Below are 20021 nucleotides of genomic sequence, written 5' to 3' on the forward strand. Positions count from 1 at the left end.
ATTGAAATAGGTATGTAATCTTATCAAGCAAGAGATTCATAAGAAAAAGAATGATGTGGAACGAATACCATGTGCATAAGGATGATATCCATTATGAAAATTATAAGCAGCAGGCCAGAAGAGTTACAGCTGCTGCTGTACAGAAAGCTAAGTTTGAGGAAAATGCTCTGCAAGCTAAAGACAACTCTAAAGAATCCTGTTGTTATGCTGCAAATAAAAGAAAGAAGGAATATGAAAGAATAACTCAACTGAATGCAGATGGTGTGAGAGTAACAGATGCAGAAGAGGTTGTTCAACTAATGAGTGTCCATTTTCTAAAATCTATCCAACTGGTGACCAGGCTATATAATTTGAATCTCAGAACAAGGATGGTTGCTTACAGGAGTAGAAAGAATATGTGATAATCCTATTGCACAAGAGTGGTGCAAAGGCTGATGTATCCAGGAGTGGTGACGAAGATTTTGGAAAAGTTGGTTAGGACTTGAATTCAGATATAGGTTGACAAAGAATCTTTACTCTGCAATGACCAGCATGGGTTTACTAAGGGAAGATTTTTTTAGCAACTTGCTGATGATGCAAAGATAGATAGGGTAATCAAGAATGCAGCTGTTATGCAGTACTTCAGAATGATTTGAATGGACTGGAATTGGGGATGTAGAAAAATGGATGTCAGTTCAATGTTGTAAATGTAAAGTCATGCACTTTGGTGTGATTAGATATGCAATGTCGTAGTATATTGGTGGGATTGTACTAGATAGGAAGTTGAAGTTCAAGGGCCATATAGCTAAGATTGCAAATACAACTCAGTGGATAATTGCAATGCTGAAACAAACTTTGTTATGCAAAGACAATAATGTCATTTTGCCTCTTTACAAGGCCTTGATAAGACCTCACTTGGGCTATTGTGCACAGGTCTGGTCTGGTTTTCATTGATGATTCTGATGCAGTAGTGCAAAGGAGAGTGTTGAAAATGATATCAGGTTTGTGGAATTGTTTATGAAGGAAAAGGATTATGAAGACATATTGAGAATTTGTTGACTGCAGACACTAGCAAACAGGAGAAATAGGGCTATGATTGAGACTTACAAACTTCTGAAAGGTCATACATGATTTCAGTTGATGGAATTTTTCATTATATGGAGGGTGTAAAAAGGACAAGAGGACATCCTTGGGAGCTGAGAATGAATGCCATTAAGAAGGGGGTGAGATCTAGATTTTTCTCTCGTAGAGTGATGTGCGATTGCAATGGATTGCCATTGGATTATGTGTGTGGGGGGGGGGGGGCCTCCATCGATGAGTCCCTGACTTCCTGGAGGTCTCTTAATAATAATAATAATAAATAAATATTTCTAAGAGAGACCTCCAGGGAGTCAGGGACTCATTGATGGAGGCCACACACACACAACATCCAATGGCAATCCATTCCAATCACACATCACTCTATGAGAGAAAAATCTAGATCTCACCCCCTTCTTGATGGCATTCGTTCTCAGCTTCCAAGGATGCCCTCATGTCCTTTTCCCACCCTCCATAAAATGAAATATTCCATCAACTGAAATCATGTATGACCTTTCAGAAGTTTTTAAGTCTCAATCATATCAGCCCTCCTTCTCCTGTTTGCTAGTGTCTGCAGTCAACAATTTCTCAATATGTCTTCATATTGAGAATATGAAGACATAATCTAGACACAGACTTGACAAACTCTTTTCACATGTGTGGACTTTTTTGAACCAGATATTCTATGTATACTATAGTGTGTAATTTTATGAATTAAATACTAGATAAAAAAAGAATCATGAATGGATAGTCGGTAAACCAAATGTTCAAGAGTACACTGTACATAGGGTATTTCTTTAATCAGGATATTTGAATGATTAAGCACTGCAAAGTGTTCTGAATTTAATATTAAAACCTATAAAATCTGAATAGATTTTATAGGTATTGACACATAATATTTAGACCTTTTTGTATTTAACCTTATTTAGGAAAAAATAATAGTCAATGGCACGGAATTATTTCAGACATCTAACACTGAGAGTTCTATAACGGCTTCACAAGAGACATTAGAAAAATTGCAGTCTATGAAGAAAAACAAAGGTAGGTAACAGACGGTGTATATATCTGTAATGATTTAAAAACTAATTTCTTTTAATTAAATTAAATTTGTCAAGAAATTAGATTTTAATCTTGTATTCCGTTGTAAGTAAACAGAGTTTATGCGTGAAGTATCTTCATGACTAGGTTACTTGCATATAGAGGCTAATGAGTTCACATCATTTTACTTAGTATTCCATAATAGAAAACACACATCCTTTTGGGTATGTGAAAGTAGTGTATTATGCATTATGGGAAGTGCAATAAAGGATTAAACAAAAATATAATTTCTTGGCAAGCTTAATTAAATTTATAACCAGGTGAAAAAACTTTTTCCAACTATCTCTAATCTAGATTATTTTAATAATAAGATGTTATACCTTTTCACTACTTGTATATGGAAAATATGTGAATTCTGCATTACTTCAACCTTGGTAACTTTTCTGGGTCTAGCTCCCAGTAATGACATTTAATAATGTTTGGGCTTGCTTGCTTCCTGGGGAATGGAGCCACTGCTGAGTTTCCAGTCCTGGAGTGCATGCAGGTCAGGAGTGACGAATTTATTAGTGATCCTTTAGGGTTACTCAGTTAGATTGAGTGATCCTCTAAATCACTAGAGTTTTTGGAGAGACCCCTCTTGAACTTTAGCAGTGCCCAATAAAGGTCGAAACCAGTGGTCCTTCCCATAATACATAGCATTATACACATCTGAAAGGATACATACTTTTCATTATGGGATACTAAGGCAATTAATGTGAAGTTATTAGCCTCTATATACAAGAAGCCTAGTTGTGAAGATATTTCATGCACAAACTTTGCTTGCTTTCATTTAGATGAAGGATTAAACAAGAATATAATTTCTTGGCAAGTTTAATATAATTTATAACCAAGTGAAAACACTTTCTATAAGTTATTTTGAAACAAATGGTGTTTTTGCTATCAAGCACATACTATTAGTATGACATTATAAGTTAATATGATTATTATATACACCATATTCAAACATCACTATTTAACAGCCAGTCATAGCATGTTTGCCATATCCATATAGTACATTAATCGCAATAAATATAATCAATCTGTCAATGACAACCATGGGTTCAACACCTGTAGGTGTCTGATGCCATCTTGATATGATTCTTCCATTGTATTCTGTTTTGTGCAAGATGACTTAGTTTGTGTACAGAGTTTCTGCATCATTTGACAATGCCATCACCCCATTCTCTGCTTGATCTTCCTCTTTTGTTCTTTTCTTCAATCATCCCAAACAACAGCATTTTTAATTTCCTCTCATTGTTCATTCTACATATATTGCCAAATAGATGTAGTTTCCTTTTGATTATTTTGTGGATCAGGTTTTCTTTTGGTTGTATTCGTCTATAGATTTCCTCATTGTTCACTTTCTGGATCCAGCTTATTCTCAAGATCTTTCTATAGCACTTCTTCTCGAATGCTAATATCCTCCTTTCAGATTCTCTCAGAAGTATCCAGGCCTCACATCCATAGAGCTATTCGTCTATAGATTTCCTCATTGTTCACTTTCTGGATCCAGCTTATTCTCAAGATCTTTCTATAGCGCTTCTTCTCAAATGCTAATATCCTCCTTTCAGATTCTCTCAGAAGTATCCAGGCCTCACATCCATAGAGCATGCTGCTGAAGATACAGTTTCCCACAATGCACAGTTTAGTGTGTATCTTTGTAGCTCGGCTCTTCCATATTTTGTCCATGGCTTTTAAGATAGCTGTTACTCTGATTATTCTAATTTTTACCTCTTTCTTTGAGTCCAAGTCATACATCATGTGGCATCCAAGATATGTGAAGTGTTCTACATTTTCCAGTTGAAATCCTTCAATGGTAACTTTGTTCAGTAACTCCTCTTGTCCGAATATTATTTTTTTAGTTTTTTTCAAAATTGACATTTAGTCCATAAAATATGGACTAAACGAAGTTGGAGTTTCCTTTTCTAGAGATTAAATATGGCTTTATTCACTTCATTCCAGTAAGCAGAGTGGATATATATGTTGCAAGTAGCAGTGATCATTGCTATAGATCTTCTATTTTTATGTCACAGTTGATAGTGACTTAGAGAGGTTATGCATACTGTGCTTTCCCTGATAATTTCTGAGATGTAAATAGTGAATTTAGTTTTATTAGTATATTACATCTTTTGAACTTTATGGTGTCCATTAAATTCTTGGAAGATACCACATGATGTACAGAATGGATGGGGAGGATTCTGTATTAATCAGTTATAATCACATCTGGCATCTCATAAACAAGGCTTTGATGGTGGTATCAAACATATCGATTTAAAAATTAAATGTTTCTTCACCTATGAGTGGATAAGAATTTCTTATTTTCCCCTTTTATTTCTCTGCTAACTATTATCCTCTCATTTTGGTTACTTTACTCTTAAAAGGCTGTGAAAATTTTGCAGTGAGTTAAATTTCCGAGATCAAAACTAACATGTCTATAATTATCTGCTTGCATCCCTTGAATTAGCAACTCCTTTCCAATTGGTAAGTAAAAAGAGCTGTTATTTGTCTGAACCTCTTATTTAATCACCTTTTACATTTCAAATTGTCTTCCACAGCATTCTTAACTACATGAGCTCTCATATATAATGGTGTTTTTTTTCTGTCATTTGTCATTTGTGCATGGAACATTTGTTTTGCTACTGGTTTTATTTACGAGGGTGTGTTGAAAAGTTGTGATAATCACCATAAAGGAACTGAGGTAGAACCATGTAACTTACACATTATTCTACATATTTCCCACAAAAGTGCTATGCACTTGTTACAACGCCTACATCATTTACAATCCTCTGATAAAAAAAAGTCTTTCCCTTGTTGCACAAACCAGTCTTCAGCTGCAGATATGACTTCATCATCATCTGTGGTAAATTTTGTTCCTTTCAAGTGTTTCTTTAAATAGGAAATAGTCCGATGGGGTCAGGTCTGGTGAAAGGGTGAATGAGGTAGACAATTAAAGCCCAAGTCGTGTATTGTCTCTTGGGTTTCGTGAGCAGATGCATTGTCCTGCAAAAGCAACACACCTCTGCTCAGTTGCCTGTGGCATTTTTCCTTCAATATGTCCTTCAATTCTTTCAGAGCTGTTGAATAAACCACTGCTGTAACAGTTTCATCTTTTTTGAGGTACTTGGTAAGGATTACACCATCCATATCCCAAAAGGCAATGTCAAGAACCCTCCCTGCTTACTTTTGGGTTCAGAACATCTTTGGCCGTGGAGAAGCTTTGTGTCTGTTGTTTGGTCTCTGGGTCATAGTGGTGAAGCCATGTTTGATTAACAGTCACAAGACGAGCCAAAAAATTTGCACCTGATTTCTCCAAATGACCCAAAATTCCTTGAGATGACAGCAGACATTCTCTCTTTTGGTTGGCATCCAAACATTTGGTGACCCACTTCTCTGAGAGCATCTGCATGTCCAGATGTTGCTGGATAATAACCCCCAACTCGTTCCATCCCCAGAGTCTTTGCAATGTTTTTTGCTAGTATTTGTGTATCATCAAGGATCGTGGCATGCACTTCATCAATGTTTTCAGTTTTGATCGGCGTGGAAGGTCTTCCTTACCTGGAGTCATCTGTTGTCTCAGGATACTCAGTTTTAAACCTGGCCACCCATCTGTCAGCTGTTGGATATGCTAGGGCACAGTGCCCTAAAGTTTCACACAACATTTGATGAATCTCAGTTGCAAACTTTTCTTGCAGCACGAAAAACTTTTATGACCCACAGTTCTGTGTCTTCATATTTCTTCAAAACCTCTGACATGTCTTCTTATATATCCTAAAAGAAAAAGAACAAATTATTACAATTTGATGAAACATAGTGGTTAAAGGGTTTTAAGATTATGCTCTTTCTTGTGATTATATCAGTTGCTTTAGCATCATTTTTTGTTCTGGGTATTTATCAGAATTTTCAGCCCTCCCCCACTTATTTTCATCTTTTTATGCTCCTGTTTTCATTTAAGGGTTTGGTTGAAAGGTCACTGCTAGATAACCGGGAGGACACCGCATCAAACCTGTTTAAATAATGCAGATAACCAATGAGGATTTCTAACCTCCTCATATTCTCATGATGAAAATTTATGAAAAATTTATTTAAATAAAGTTTCAAAAATTTCAATGAAATCCGTTGAGTCAAGTGGTGGATGAATGACTTGAATATTTGCATTCGATTTTACCACCACTAGTTGAATCATATCCCCTGACAAAATAATCTGTAGTGAGATGAGGAAATACTACACTGCTGCACGGGCAGATATATCAGTCATAAATCGGTGGTGTTTTGCACTACAATTATTTTGTAATGTCTTATGCACTTTTCATACTAAAATAAAGTGGGCATTGTATAAATTTATAATATTATGATTGTGTATATCGCAAATTAAAATATCATGGATGGTTGGTTGAGAGGAGTTTTAAAGAAAATTTGTAGCAAGCAATTCACATGTTTCTAGTGACAAGGAGACTAGTAAAGCAGATACTGACAAAAATACAAATCAAGGCACTTACATTACTTGTGTAGTAGATGAGTGGAGGAAAAGGGAAGTGTTGTTTATCAATATTAAAACATTGCTAAATTATAAAAACGTAAATATGACTAAAGTTATTACTCGGATTCATGACGACGTGAAATCCTGAGGCAGTATGTATATTATGCAATAAGATAGCTTCAGCTAAATTGCAGATATTTTGAAACGAATCATTCAGAATATAAAAATAAAGATGTCAAATTTTTTGATGGAAAACTTGAGTCTCTTAACAAAACTAAACATTTTATGTCAAAAATTGTTGTCGGAAAACGAAAGGACAAGAATGGCTTCCTACAAAGCAAGCTACCGGCTTACAGGTGAAGCGGATACAATTTCTGAAACTCACATAAAACCAATCATTCAAATTTCTTTCTCAAATAATACAGTTTCACACAGAATTCATGATATGGCTGAGGATATTGAGCAAGAACTTAATTTAAGACTTCAATTATGTGATGAGTACTCTTTACAATTAGATGAGACAACAGACATTGCAAACCTATAAATTTTATTAGTTTTTGTTCATTATTACTACAATAATTCTATCGAAGAAGTCATGTTACTCTGTGAAAATTTACAAACCAATATAATAGGAGAAATGATGTTATGAAGACTCGTGGAATAAGTTGAGAGAAATGTGTCGATGTATGTAGCAATGGTGCGAAGTCGATGATAGGAGTGAAAGGGACAGTAACACAAATTAAAAGTGCTGCTTGTACTAGTAGAGTTGCTGTGTTTTTCATAGACATGCACTGGTTGCTTCGAAATATCCCTTCATCTTTAAAATGTATTTGAGATAAAGCAATGAAAATGATTAACTTTGTGAAAACACAACTGTTAAAACAAGATTATTCAAAATTATATGTGAAGATATGGGCAGCCAACATACATCTTTGTATGGCTGTCACATGGCAGAGTTCTTGTCAGATTGTTTGAATTACAAGAAGAGCTCACCATAGTCTTACACAATGACAAATTTCGATTAGCAGATTGCTTTAGAAACGTTTTGTGGTTGAGTCAAATTACCTACCTGGCAGATATATTCACAAAATTGAATGATGTTTCCCTCTTCCTTTAAGGAAAAGATGTAAATATTTTCAACACAAAAAATAAATTATGATCATTTTTCAACAGCCATGGTTCAGTATCGTAACAAAAGTTACAGTACTGGACCATGGCTGTTGAAAAAAATATATATATATATATGGATCCATTTCCAACTTTAAATGACTTTTTACAGGAATTGAACTATGAAATTGATGAGGAAATTCTAAAAGAAATTATTTATCATCTAAAATCAATAAATGTGGCTTAAATTAATACTTTCCTCTACTAAAAGATGACTATAACTATCAGGGTTTCAATATTAAAGCAAAACCAGAGGAACTATCTACTTCAGAATATGAAAATATCGTTGACCTGATATCAAACAGCCAAATAAAAGTTAAATTTAATGAAGTTTCATTAAATGAGTATTAGTGTGACTTAAAAGAAGAATATCCTTTAAATTTTTCAGGAAATGACAATGCATACTAAAATATTAATTAAAAAACTTTAATCAATACCTTCCAATATTTTGGCAATGTTAACTTGTCAAAATATTGGAACATAAAACAATATGTGCATGCAGGCACTAACAACAAATGAAGCTGAAGAAGGCAACTGTCGTTGGTCCTAGCATCCTAAAGGTGCCCCCCCCCCTAGCAGGCTAAATTGGGTTGTGTTGGCTGTTGGGCTGATGTTCTAAGGATGAGCTTCCGAAAATTGGGGCAGTTTCATGCACCCAAATTTGTTGAGATTTGGGAAGATTTTTAGAGCTGAGGCTGATTCCAGGAACAATCTTACGGCGTAGTAAAGGGGCTTTCTTCCAGCATATTCTGTGGTGGGTATCTACTGCATGGTCTGCAAGTCCTGAGTGGCTGTTTTGGTGAAACCTTATGTAGTTTTTGTGTTCGGATATCCTGATATTAGCTGTCCTGCCTGTTTGGCCATAGCAGGACAGTTTACAGTTGCAAGGGACTTGGGATACTCCAGGTTGATCTAGGGGAAGTGGCTGGTCTTTGGTGGAGCAGATAAGGGATGCCAATTTCTTATGTGGTTTGTAACAGGTAGTCGGATCATATTTTTCAACCAAACGGATTACACAGGTAAGCTTTCAACTTGACTGTTAGATCGTAACTACCTCCCCATTGAATATGATCCCACCAGCTCCTAAATCAGAACACTCAAAGGCTCCTTAAGAAGGTTACTTTCTGGCCTGAGGAAGTGACTAGCAAACTAAAACCTTTCAACTCTGGACTCCTCCCCCCCCGAATATATGAACTACCAAAAATCAATAAGCAGAATGTGCCATTATGTCCCATTGTGGATGGCATTGATTTCCCCACATATACAAATTACCCAAACATTTAGCCAAAGTGCTCACACATTATACTGGCAACACACCATCACACACACATTAAAAACTCAGCCCACTTTGAAGTTAGTATAGAGAACCTCTCACCTGCCTCTCATTATGTCAACACACTGACTTAATGATCCGTTTTGATGTCTCCCCCTTATTCACAAATGTCCCACTCAAAGATACCTTAGATCTTATCCAAGCCAAATTTCCTCCTGATATCTCAGTCCTATTTCATTTCACCATGAACTCAAGCTATTTCATTTGGCAAGGAAAATTCTACAAACATATAGTGGAGAACCCATGGCTGTACTCTCTATCTCCACCCCTGGCAAACTTCTTTTGGAGTGTGCCAGGGGTCGAGATAGTGGAGAACTATCTCCATAAAAACTTCAAACTTCTTTTGGAGTTTTTATGGAGACTTTTGAAGAAAAAGCCTTAAACTCAGCCCCACATAAACCACTGTCTGGCTACACTACGTGGATGATGCGTTTGCTATTTGGCCACATGGCTTCAACACACTCCACAACTTCCTAACATGCTTAAACAATCAATACCCCAGAATCCAGTTTACCTTGGAAAAAGAAAACAACAACAGTCTCCCTTTTCTAGACACTCTGATTACACATCAGCCTGATGGATCCCTGGCTTTCTCTGTTTACAGACAACCCATACAGGTAGATACATTCACCAGCAATCATCCCATCCCCCCCTCACAACAATATGGGTTATAAAAACCCTATATAACAGGGCTAAATTAATCTGTTCAGACAACAATGTCCTAACTGAACTTAACCATATCCTTAACATCTTAGCCAATGGCTACAACCAGTGGTGAGCTATAAGGGGCTCGCTCGAGCCCTTTGTTAAATTTTTGTCAAATTTGCGAGCCCCTTGTTCTTCTTATAGAACTAGAAAAATAACACCGTGGAATGTATACATGCTACTATAATTGCTAGTTTAAATTCATATGGATTTTCTGATAACTATATGAAAAATCATTTCATTGCATTTTGTTCTGATGGAGCTAGTGTAATGTTAGGAAACAAATCAGGTGTTGCAATCAAACTTCTACAAAAATTTCCCAACGTTGTGATTTGGCATTGCACTCATTGTTTACAATTAGCATTAGACGATTCGATAAAAAACATTAAAGAAATAAATCATTTTGAAATATTTATGGATAAATTATATGCTTTTTAACATCAATCACCAAAAAATCAATGAGAATTAAATACGATTGCAAAAGACCTTGGAATCGAAATTTTAAAGATCGGCTGTGTGTTTGGACCACGATGGGCAGCTTGCAGTATACAAACGGCTCTTGCTTTGTGGAGAAATTACCCAGCTTTATGCAAGCATTTTGCATCAAACGATAAATATAAAGGCTTTTTAAACAGACTTCTCAGTTTGGAATTTTTAAAACATCTAGCATTAATGATTGATATCCTACAGGAATTATCATATCTGTCAGAAGCTCTACAAAGTCGCAATATAAGTATTATAAGGGATAAGTTAAGCTTTTTTTTTTTTTTTTTTTTCGCTCGACGATGCGAGCCCTTTGTTAAAATTTCCATAGCTCACCACTGGCTACAACCCCCAAAAAAATCCAGAAAATATTAAAAACCAGTTAACCACAACCCCTTCTTAACAGAGATTACACTAAATCTGTCACCATTCCATATATCTAGGGCACGTCTGAAAAGCTCACAAAACTCCTAAAAAAATATGACCTGGCTTCCTGTTGGCATCCCTTATCCACTCCACCAAAGACCAGCCACTTCCCCTAGATCTATCTAGAGTATACCAGGTCCCTTGCAGCTGTAAACTGTCCTACTATGGCCAAACAGGCAGGACAGCTAATATCAGGATATCCAAACACAAAGACTACTTCCGGTTTCACCAATACAGTCACTCAGGATTTACGGACCATGCACTAGATACCCACCACAGAATACGCTGGAAGAAAGCCACTTTACTATACTGTAGCAAATATAAATATTGAAAGATTGTTCCTGGAATCAGCCTCAGCTCTAAAAAACTTCCCAAATCTCAACAAATTTGGGTGCATGAGACTGCCCAAATTTGGAACGCTTGCATCCTTAGAACATCAGCTCAACAGCCAAGACAACCCAATTTAGCATGCTGGGGGGGGGGGGGGGGGGCACCTTTAGGACTCTAGGACCAATGTCAGTTACCTTCTTCAGCCTCATTTGCTCATTGTTAGTGCCTGTGTGCACATATCATAGTTTTATGTTCCCAGAAGATGGCAATGTAGCATTGCCAAAATATTGGAAGGTATTGATTAAAGTTTTTTAATTAATATTTAATATACATTGTCATTTCCTGAAAAATTTAAAGTCATGTATAACCAATGAAGAAGAATATCCAAATTTATTCAAAAAGGCAATTTATAGTTTGTTGCCATTTTGTACCACATATTTGTGTGAAAGCTGATATTTCAGCTTTAACACAAATTCAGCTGTCCACAATCAAACCAAATTTTGAAAGAAAATATAATTTTCAATAAATTTATTGAAAATTATATTTTCAATAAATTTTTTGATTTTTTGATTTGTTGTTTTATTTATAATATTTAAAAATCGTCAGGGTTCCAAAATTTTTTATCAGGTGAAAATGGTTCCATACTTAAAATAAGTTGGGAACAGCCGGCTTAAACCAAAAGAAAATATCACAAAATGATAGAATGTCATGCTCGCCAAAGCTTTGCTTATTTAAACAAGGCTCCCATCTATTTTCGTCAGCAATCAGACAAACAGGAAAAGTTGGCTATTGGAACTCAGCATGACTAGAATTGAACATATACACAAGAAGTACCAAAAGAAATAAAACTTGGAACTGGTAGAAGAATTAGAGAAAAATCATATCAACATAATGGTGTTACTGAAACAAAGAAAACAAACAAAAAAAAAAAAACCGATGGAATCTTTCTAAACAGTAACTACAAAATATATTCAGGCAGTAATGATCAGGGAAATGAAAGAATACCTATAATATCAGTACTAAACACAAAGATAATCTTTGAGTGGTGATGTGTGCATACATCGAAATAAGGAATAATCAGACAGTGAAACTATTTGTGCATCTGATTCCCTATAAAGTTCTACTAAGGAAGAAGTGGAGAAATTTTTTAAGTCATTAGATTAGTTCATTAAATTCATTAGAGAGGGTAGCTTATATAATGATAAAGGAAAAGATGGTCTTGTAGATCTATAAAGCAGAGTAGGAAATGAATCCCAGTCATAATAGAAATATTTTGGGAAAATTAGACAAAAGGATCAAAGCTAATATTAATGGTATGTATCTGTTGAATTTCTGTTCAGGACATGGACTAGTTGTTACAAATGCCATGTTCCAACATAAAGATGCACGTAAATTCACACAGAAGACAAGAAATTAGGGAAGTCTCATTGGCTGTGTTATTATTGGTAGTGATATCTTCCCATTGATTCGGATCACAAGATCAGATAGTATACAGGAGATTTAAAATAGAAAATGATCACCATGTATAGTTGTAGAAAGTTTTTTCACTTGGTTATAATTTACATTAAGCATGTCAAGAATTATATTCTTGTTTGTTCCTTTATCCAAGTGTAAGCAAACAAAGTTTGGGCATGAAGTATCTTCACAACTAGGCTACTTGTATATAGAGGCTAATGACTTCACATTAATTGCCTTAGTACATCGTTTCAGATGTGTATAATGCTATGCATTATAGGAAGTCTACTACCCAAGCTAGTTTCTACTTTTATTTTGAGGTCTCATCAGCAGGAGCCAGACTCAGAAGAGATAACAAGGTTGAAATAATGCAAATGCCTTATATTTCCCATATGCAAGTAGTGAAAAGGTGTATCACTTTATTATCAAAATATTTTTTTATTAGAGATAGGTGTAAAAAGTTTTTTCACTTAGTTTCTGTATACAAGTAAAGATACTTGTGAAGATACTTCACTCACAAACATTGTTTGCCTTACACTTAGATAAAGGATTAAAAAAAAAAATAAATAAAATCAGCTAATGCCTTTTTATTCCCATATAGGGAGTAGGCGAGGCCATTTTAGCCTTATGAAACTTTTGGAGACTGAGTGAGGCAATTCAGTCTCCACTGGTACCCAATCAGAGATAGATGGCCCAAGGCTATCACTAATTAAGCGGCACGAGTGAAGAGAGAGAGAGGCTCAACAAGTTCTGCCATCTCGTGGTCCATAACCCTAACACAATATATTTAATGTCTGAAATAACGTGGGTTCTACAGTCAATTTTCTTGAGTTTCCGGGAGAAAAAAACCTTCTTGCCTGTGCCAGATGTCGACTAACTCGGGAACTGGTCGAAAAAAGGCTTAGAGAAATTTCCTCTAGTCACCGACTAGATTCAAAAGCAAGTCTTCCTTCGTGCGGTCAAGTACTGTAGTATGCAAAAGTCACATCCACTGAGCTACATGGGCTCCTTATATATAGGATAAAGGATTAAACAAGAATATAATTTCTTGGTAAGTTTACTTTAAATTTACTCACCATTTAGTTTTGAGCAAGTTTAAAAATGAACTTCATAATGAAATGAAAAGTTTTGAAAAGAATTGTAAAGTTGAGCAGCTTTCAGAGGTGAACTGTGGACTCAAGTATACATATATGATTCAGGGAAAATGAAAGAGTTTGAAAATACAATCTAAACCTTGGAGAGAAACTGACATACTCAGAAGAAATCATTGATTAATTTAACTAGGAAGGCATATTGTGAAGTTGTTTGCAAGGATAGAAAAATTCCACCTGAATTGTAAACTCACAGAGTTTGAACAGATTTTCTTCTTTACCAGGAGCAGTAAAAAAGAAAGCATATAGAAAGTTCCTAACAGGTAATCATCTTGTGTTTTGAGACAATGCAGAAGAAATATATGAAAAAGCAAAACAATATATAAAAGTAGCTAAAATAAGCCATGGGAAAACTTGGGTAAGAAAATATATGATAAATATCACGAAGATGACAATGTTTTGGATTCTTAGGTTACATGCATTTTTTTAATGTCGTGTTTTAGTGGCTTGGTAATTTCTTCTCCAACTGAAGTGGCTAATTGTAAGGAGCAAAGAATCTGCAGCAAATTTTGTTTCAATATCAAAAAAAAAAAACGTGCAGAAACCCACCAAATGCTTAAAGAAGCATTTGGTGATAATACTATAAGTCAAATCAAAACTTTTTTGTGGTACAAATGCTTCAAAGATGGATGAATTTCTGCCAACAACGATCAGTGTTCTGGATGACCATCAACAAATAGAATACCAGAAAACATCACAAAAGTGCATGAGACTATTGCAGGTCATAGCAGGCTATCCATGATGTTCTGAGATTGTAAGACTGTTGTACAGGATTATTCAACACATTTTGTTGGATGTTTCGAACATGAGACGTATTGCTGCAAAATTTATGCCAAGAGTGCTGAGTGACAACTAGAAAAAACATCACATTGCTGTCTGCAGGGAGCTCAAAGATCAAACCAGAAATGATCAAACTTGAAGTTCATAACCAGTTATTACCCTGATACAAACCAGCAGTCATCGCAGTGGAAGTCATCAAATTCATCACATTTGAAAAAAGCACATCAAGTTCACAGCAATGCCATTTAAATAGCGATACATCCAAGCATATGAATAACAATAGCACTAGCACTAGAATATAAACCTACAGGAAGAAGAGACTGTGAATGTCCAAGATTAAGATGGAAAGATAAACTTCATCTGCAGTGCAGGAACAGGACATAAAAAGCCTATACTACCTAAATTGCTCAGACGATGACATCCAAGCATTGTCCACAAAGAATCCCCCCCCCCAGTCAAACTGTAAATGGCAAGTTTCACTGTTGGGTTTGAAGCAGCTAAGAGAGAGCATTCACTGCAAACATCCAGACAAGTGGAAGAATAATGACTGGGTGCATTGTCACCATGTCTCCTGTTATGTTTCCTGTTCCTCAAGATGAAATTTCAGCTGAAAGGGCATCACTTTGACACGATTGAAGAGATCTGGACAGAGTTATAGGAGGTGCTCAACACAGTTAGACTTTGAAGACTTTCAGTTATGCATGAAAAAAACTGGAGATTACTGTATACATGCCAAAGGGATATATTTTGAAGGAGACAGTGGAAACTAGGAGTTTGAGTAAGTAATTTTTTATGGTCAAATTCTCTGACTTTTGGATAGCACCTTGTATCATATTAAAAATGAGGATAATGCTAACATGACATTGTTAGCATTCAGGTATGTGTTAGCAGAGCTAATCTCAGGTGGTATGGTCACTTAAATAGATTGATAGAGGAAAGTTATCAAAACAAGTATTCTTTTGCCAGGATGGCAAGAAAAAGACTCAGAGGAAAACCAATATAAGTTGATACAGTAAGAATAACCTTAGAAGACAGAAATATAGGATCTGATGATATTAGAGTCTGGACAGATAACAGATTCATTTGAAGGAAAATTGGTGATAAGAAGTTAATAATTATGTAATATTAACTTCCTGTATCCTTCCTGGGGGGGAATATCGTGTATCCCCCCCGAGGTACATATAAAAAATTTGATGATGATGATGACTGCAATCAGAAGTATATCTAAATATTTAAGGTAGAAAAACCATCAAAAATGTGAAAGCACATGCAGAGCAGATGATATTCAACCAGAAATGTTCAGAAGCTTTATACTAGTTACACTACATAATTCAGAAAGTCAAATTCCATAAAATTGAATGATCAGATTTCTCATTGCATACTACTCATTTATAAAAAAAAGAATAAAACCGAATATGAGAATTAAAAAAAATTCACCAACAAAACACAACAGACTTTGGCAACTCTTTCCACTCATTCACTACTCTCCAAGGGAAAAATGTAGTCCTCACACCCTCTAACGACTCTCTTACTCAATTTCCAGGGATGACCTTGTGTTTTGGCCCTCTTGCTAAATGCTGAAAACTTTCCTTTTCATCAGTCCTGTAAAATACTTTTAGTAACTTTTTTTATCATATTCATCCCTTCCTACCTGTCAACCAACTTCTGCAACCCCACACATACTTGGTCTATTGTTGTAGGAAGCATTCGCATGAGGATACTCTCCTCCACTTCCTCATCCCCAAGAAACCCAGATGACTAGACCTGTGCACAGTACTTCACATGTGGCAATATCAAAGCCTTTAAGGAAGGATGATAACTTCCTTATCTAACCAAAATATCTTATGAGTTACCATGGCCACTTCTCTCTGAACTTCAGTTCCCTATCTAGCAGCATTCCCAGATCCGTAGCTTCATCAATTTCCTGGAATACAGTTCCATCAGTGTCAGTATACAGCCTGTAATCTCTTCTTTCCAAAATGCATAACTTTATGCTTCCCATTGAACTGGTATCCATTATCTTCTGCCCATACTGTCAGCCTATGTAAATCATTCTTCAAGCTCTTGATTAACCTCTCTACCAGCCGAGGTGGATGAAATAGTGAGACCAACTTGCACTTCTTATCCATGTTATTCAATATGTGTTACAGAATTGTATCCAGATTTATCTGGACGTATATATACATCCTGGCCTGTTGGGGGGTTAACTCACACTATCTAGTTTTGCATCATTAGCAATCAACTGAATGTTTTCCTTCAAATAATTTGTTCACCAGACTGGTAACCACCATTTCTCCACTTTCTTTTTCTTTAGTTATCTGTCTCCGTTCTTTAGAACATTCTTTCCAAAGGACTACCCCTTCATCTGTTTAAGAAACACAAGATGACATTCCTTCTTTCTTCCTGACCATTTGCTCCTGCATGGCATTTTGGATTATATATTTTGTGACCTTGTGTTTGTGTGTGTGGTGAGGAGGTAACCTAAAAAATATTTTTATTTCTTTATCTGTTTATTTATTTTGTATGCTAGTATTAATATTATATGACATTTCTGAAAAGATATAAATTTTATTTTATTTTTCAACATCATATTATACATATACACCTAATCATTGTGATGGTAGTTTGGGGTCAGGCTTCCATTGGATCTTGATTTCACAGATACCTGACAATTATACTATATAATGGCCAATTGCTGATTAGTTAGTAATGAGAATTAGAAAGAGTGCAGAGTCTGACAGTGACTATTTCCAGATATTTTTGACAGCACCCATTATGTTTCCAGATTCTGATTAGTCACTTCACTTTATCAGAATAGTCTTTGCAAATCATTGAAAAATTCATGTAGTAAATTTTTTAATGATTTGTGAATGCTTGTCAGCCATTTTTGAATTGGTGAGAAGTTAACTAGCAAGCTGTTTTCTTTTTTATCAGAATTTTATTATCAAACATCATAAATAATCATCAAAAAAAAGAAAAATTAACTGATGAAATATTTTTATCAAATATGAGAGTTCTGAGAAAAGTAAGAGAGAGAGTACAGATGGCATCAGTGGCATAACCATATTAAAAACGAGGATATCAGGGAGGAACTTGATGTGATTAGGCACTCAAGAATGTGTGAGCAGAGTTAATCTCAGGTGGTATGGTCACCACTTAAACGGAATGGGTCTGAAAAGACTAACAAAATTATGTTTGTTGCATGGATAGTAGGAGAAAAAACTCAGGGGATAACGATCCATGTGAATTTGATATAGTAAGAAGTACCTTAGTAGATCAAAGTATAAAATCTGATGATATCATAATATCCTGTAGTACATGTCAGGAATTTGATGGTGGCATGATAGTGATATTTTTATCAGGAAGAATAAAAATTCATTTTAGTTCCTAACGGACACTATGTGCTGTATCACTAATAAATTTTATATGGGTAAGTCAGTACTGAATCTACTGGCCTTCTGAGCAGTTTAATTCATGTACAAGAGGAGTAAAAAACACAGATCATTACTAATGATTTGTATTTGCTTGTTTAGTGAACAATAAACAATTAGTGAGTCCTAAACTAATTTAAAATATTAATTTTTATCACTATAATGCCTATTTTTCTTTAGGAGTACCTGTTGTATAATATCATTGGCTTTTTACTCAATTTTTAAAGCAGTATTGATATTTTAGAGATATAGATACATAAAAAATATATGGAATAATTTTGGATCATAATCCAAAATTATTTTAGCCAATAATTTAGAGGAGTAGCATGGACATTTTCCAGAAATAATATATAAATAATAGTTTAAAAAAAGAAGTATTTTAGCTAAACTTTTGTGAATAAAATGAAAAGGCAATTGAATAGCATAATTTCTTATTTAAGATATTAATCACATATTCTATGTTATGTACATACTTAGGAAATATTTGTCTCTTAGAGTCTTCATCAAAAATTTTGGAAGTCTGCAATAAGTATTTACAACAGAATCACATGTTATCTGATATGAATGTATGGAAAGTTAAAATCTTGGATTTTGCCTTTGATGCTTGTATTGATCTTCATCTCTGGAGAGAAGCACTGGATTTTGCAGTATGCACTCTAGAGCCTTATAGGTATTGTATTTCTGTTTCTCTCTCTCTCTGAGACAGTGAATTTGTATATATGATACCCTTTGTACTAGATCTTTTAGATTGCTTGTAAAAGTCAGTTTTCCATTATTTCACTTTATTTCTAAATAGGCTGAAAGTAATACCTGTTTTGGAATAAAAAAACCAGAAATACCTTGATTCTTGATACATTGTGAACAAAGGCAACTCTATTGAGCCAGTCTTAAACGATTTTTTTTTCCTTTTTTTTTTTTCCCAATTGCTCATCAATGTTAAAATTATGTCTAGGATGAGCATAACATGATTGTCCAACCAGATCAATATTTTTTTTTTACTTGTGACCAGTGTGTAGTCTAGCATGCGATGTAAAGTTATCATTGTTAATTTAATTCTAGTGGAAACTAATGAAAGTATGCAAGAAAACATAATGAAAGAACAAAGAGTAAAAGAAGTGATGAGTGATTCCATGATAGCAATATATGGAGACTCCATAGTTAGAGGGCTAGTTACTGACAGAGTCCATAAGGTCTGCTATCCGGGTGGGAGAATGAGTACAATAATTAAGGCGTTGGACATGAGGAAGAAACGAGCGAGAAAGAGAGTTAGTTGTGATTGTAGGGACGAATGATCTAACTGGACATAAGAAGGATGAGGACGAATATCAGAAGATTATTGAGAAGAGTGAAAGATAACAGTTGTAGTAGGAAAGGTTGTCAGCTTGTTACCCAGGTATGATGATGATGAGTTGCGATGGAGAGCCAAAATCATGAATGGTATGCTGGCGGAGCTGTGCGAGGAGAAGGGAGTGGAGTTTGTGGATGTATGGCATGTGTTTGAGGGAAGAATGAAATTATACAGGTGTGATGGGTTGCATTTAAATCGGTTTGGAGTGAGTGTGCTGGATGAAAGTATAGTGTATGGAAGTACAGTGTGTGATGCGTGTCAGAGATCAGAAGGAAGAGATGAAGAGAAAAATCAGGAGAGTAGTACTGAAGAAACAGAAGTGCTTGGCAGTGGAAACAGTAGTAGTGTGAGAGAGGAAGAGAGAACAAGGAAACCAGGGGGGGTGGGGGAACTTGGGTGGACAGGGAGACGTGGCATAGAGAGATAGAGTGCCTGTTGAAAGTGGCAGTGAATGTAAATCTGTGTGTGAAGATGGAGTATATTGCAATGTGGATGGAGAAGTAAAGACTGAGCAGGTATATGTGGTAAGCGGTGATAAAGGTGATTTGGCAGGTATATTGGGGAAATCACAACCAACATATGACTTGGATAAGATTGGTTATAGACCTAAAATGAACTATTGTGTTTGTTTACAAATGCGAAGTATCAGAAATAAAGGGGATAAAATGGTTTTCAGTGATTGAGTTTATTCGCCTCCAAATCATTGGAATAAGTGAAACATGATTGAATGAAGATGATATTGTAACGGGAATAGAAATGGAAGGGTACAGTATTTTTTGTCAGGATAGAAAGGGCAGGAAGG

The 20021-nt window shown here is 35.4% G+C and overlaps 1 protein-coding gene across 3 annotated transcripts in view; it reads left to right on the plus strand.

Annotated features, from left to right (window-relative positions):
* LOC150108681 (histone-lysine N-methyltransferase SMYD3-like) overlaps positions 1-20021 on the plus strand; it is a 197170-nt gene that overhangs the window by 128647 nt on the left and 48502 nt on the right. For 2 of the 3 annotated variants that reach the window (XR_016550678.1, XM_090416146.1), the window contains exons 9-10: positions 1986-2097; positions 18349-18541. Coding sequence is in view for 2 of the 3 variants with exons in the window: in XM_090416146.1 (XP_090272272.1) it covers positions 1986-2097; positions 18349-18541 (305 nt within the window). In the remaining variant the exon portion in view is untranslated. The remainder of the gene's footprint in view (positions 1-1985; positions 2098-18348; positions 18542-20021) is intronic. The other variant, XM_090416147.1, reaches the window with a different exon arrangement.

Source organism: Typopeltis vanoorti, chromosome 3 (genome assembly GCF_054136105.1).
Source record: "Typopeltis vanoorti isolate ZY-2024b chromosome 3, IOZ_Tvanoo_1.0, whole genome shotgun sequence".
NCBI classification, from domain to species: domain Eukaryota; kingdom Metazoa; phylum Arthropoda; class Arachnida; order Uropygi; family Thelyphonidae; genus Typopeltis; species Typopeltis vanoorti.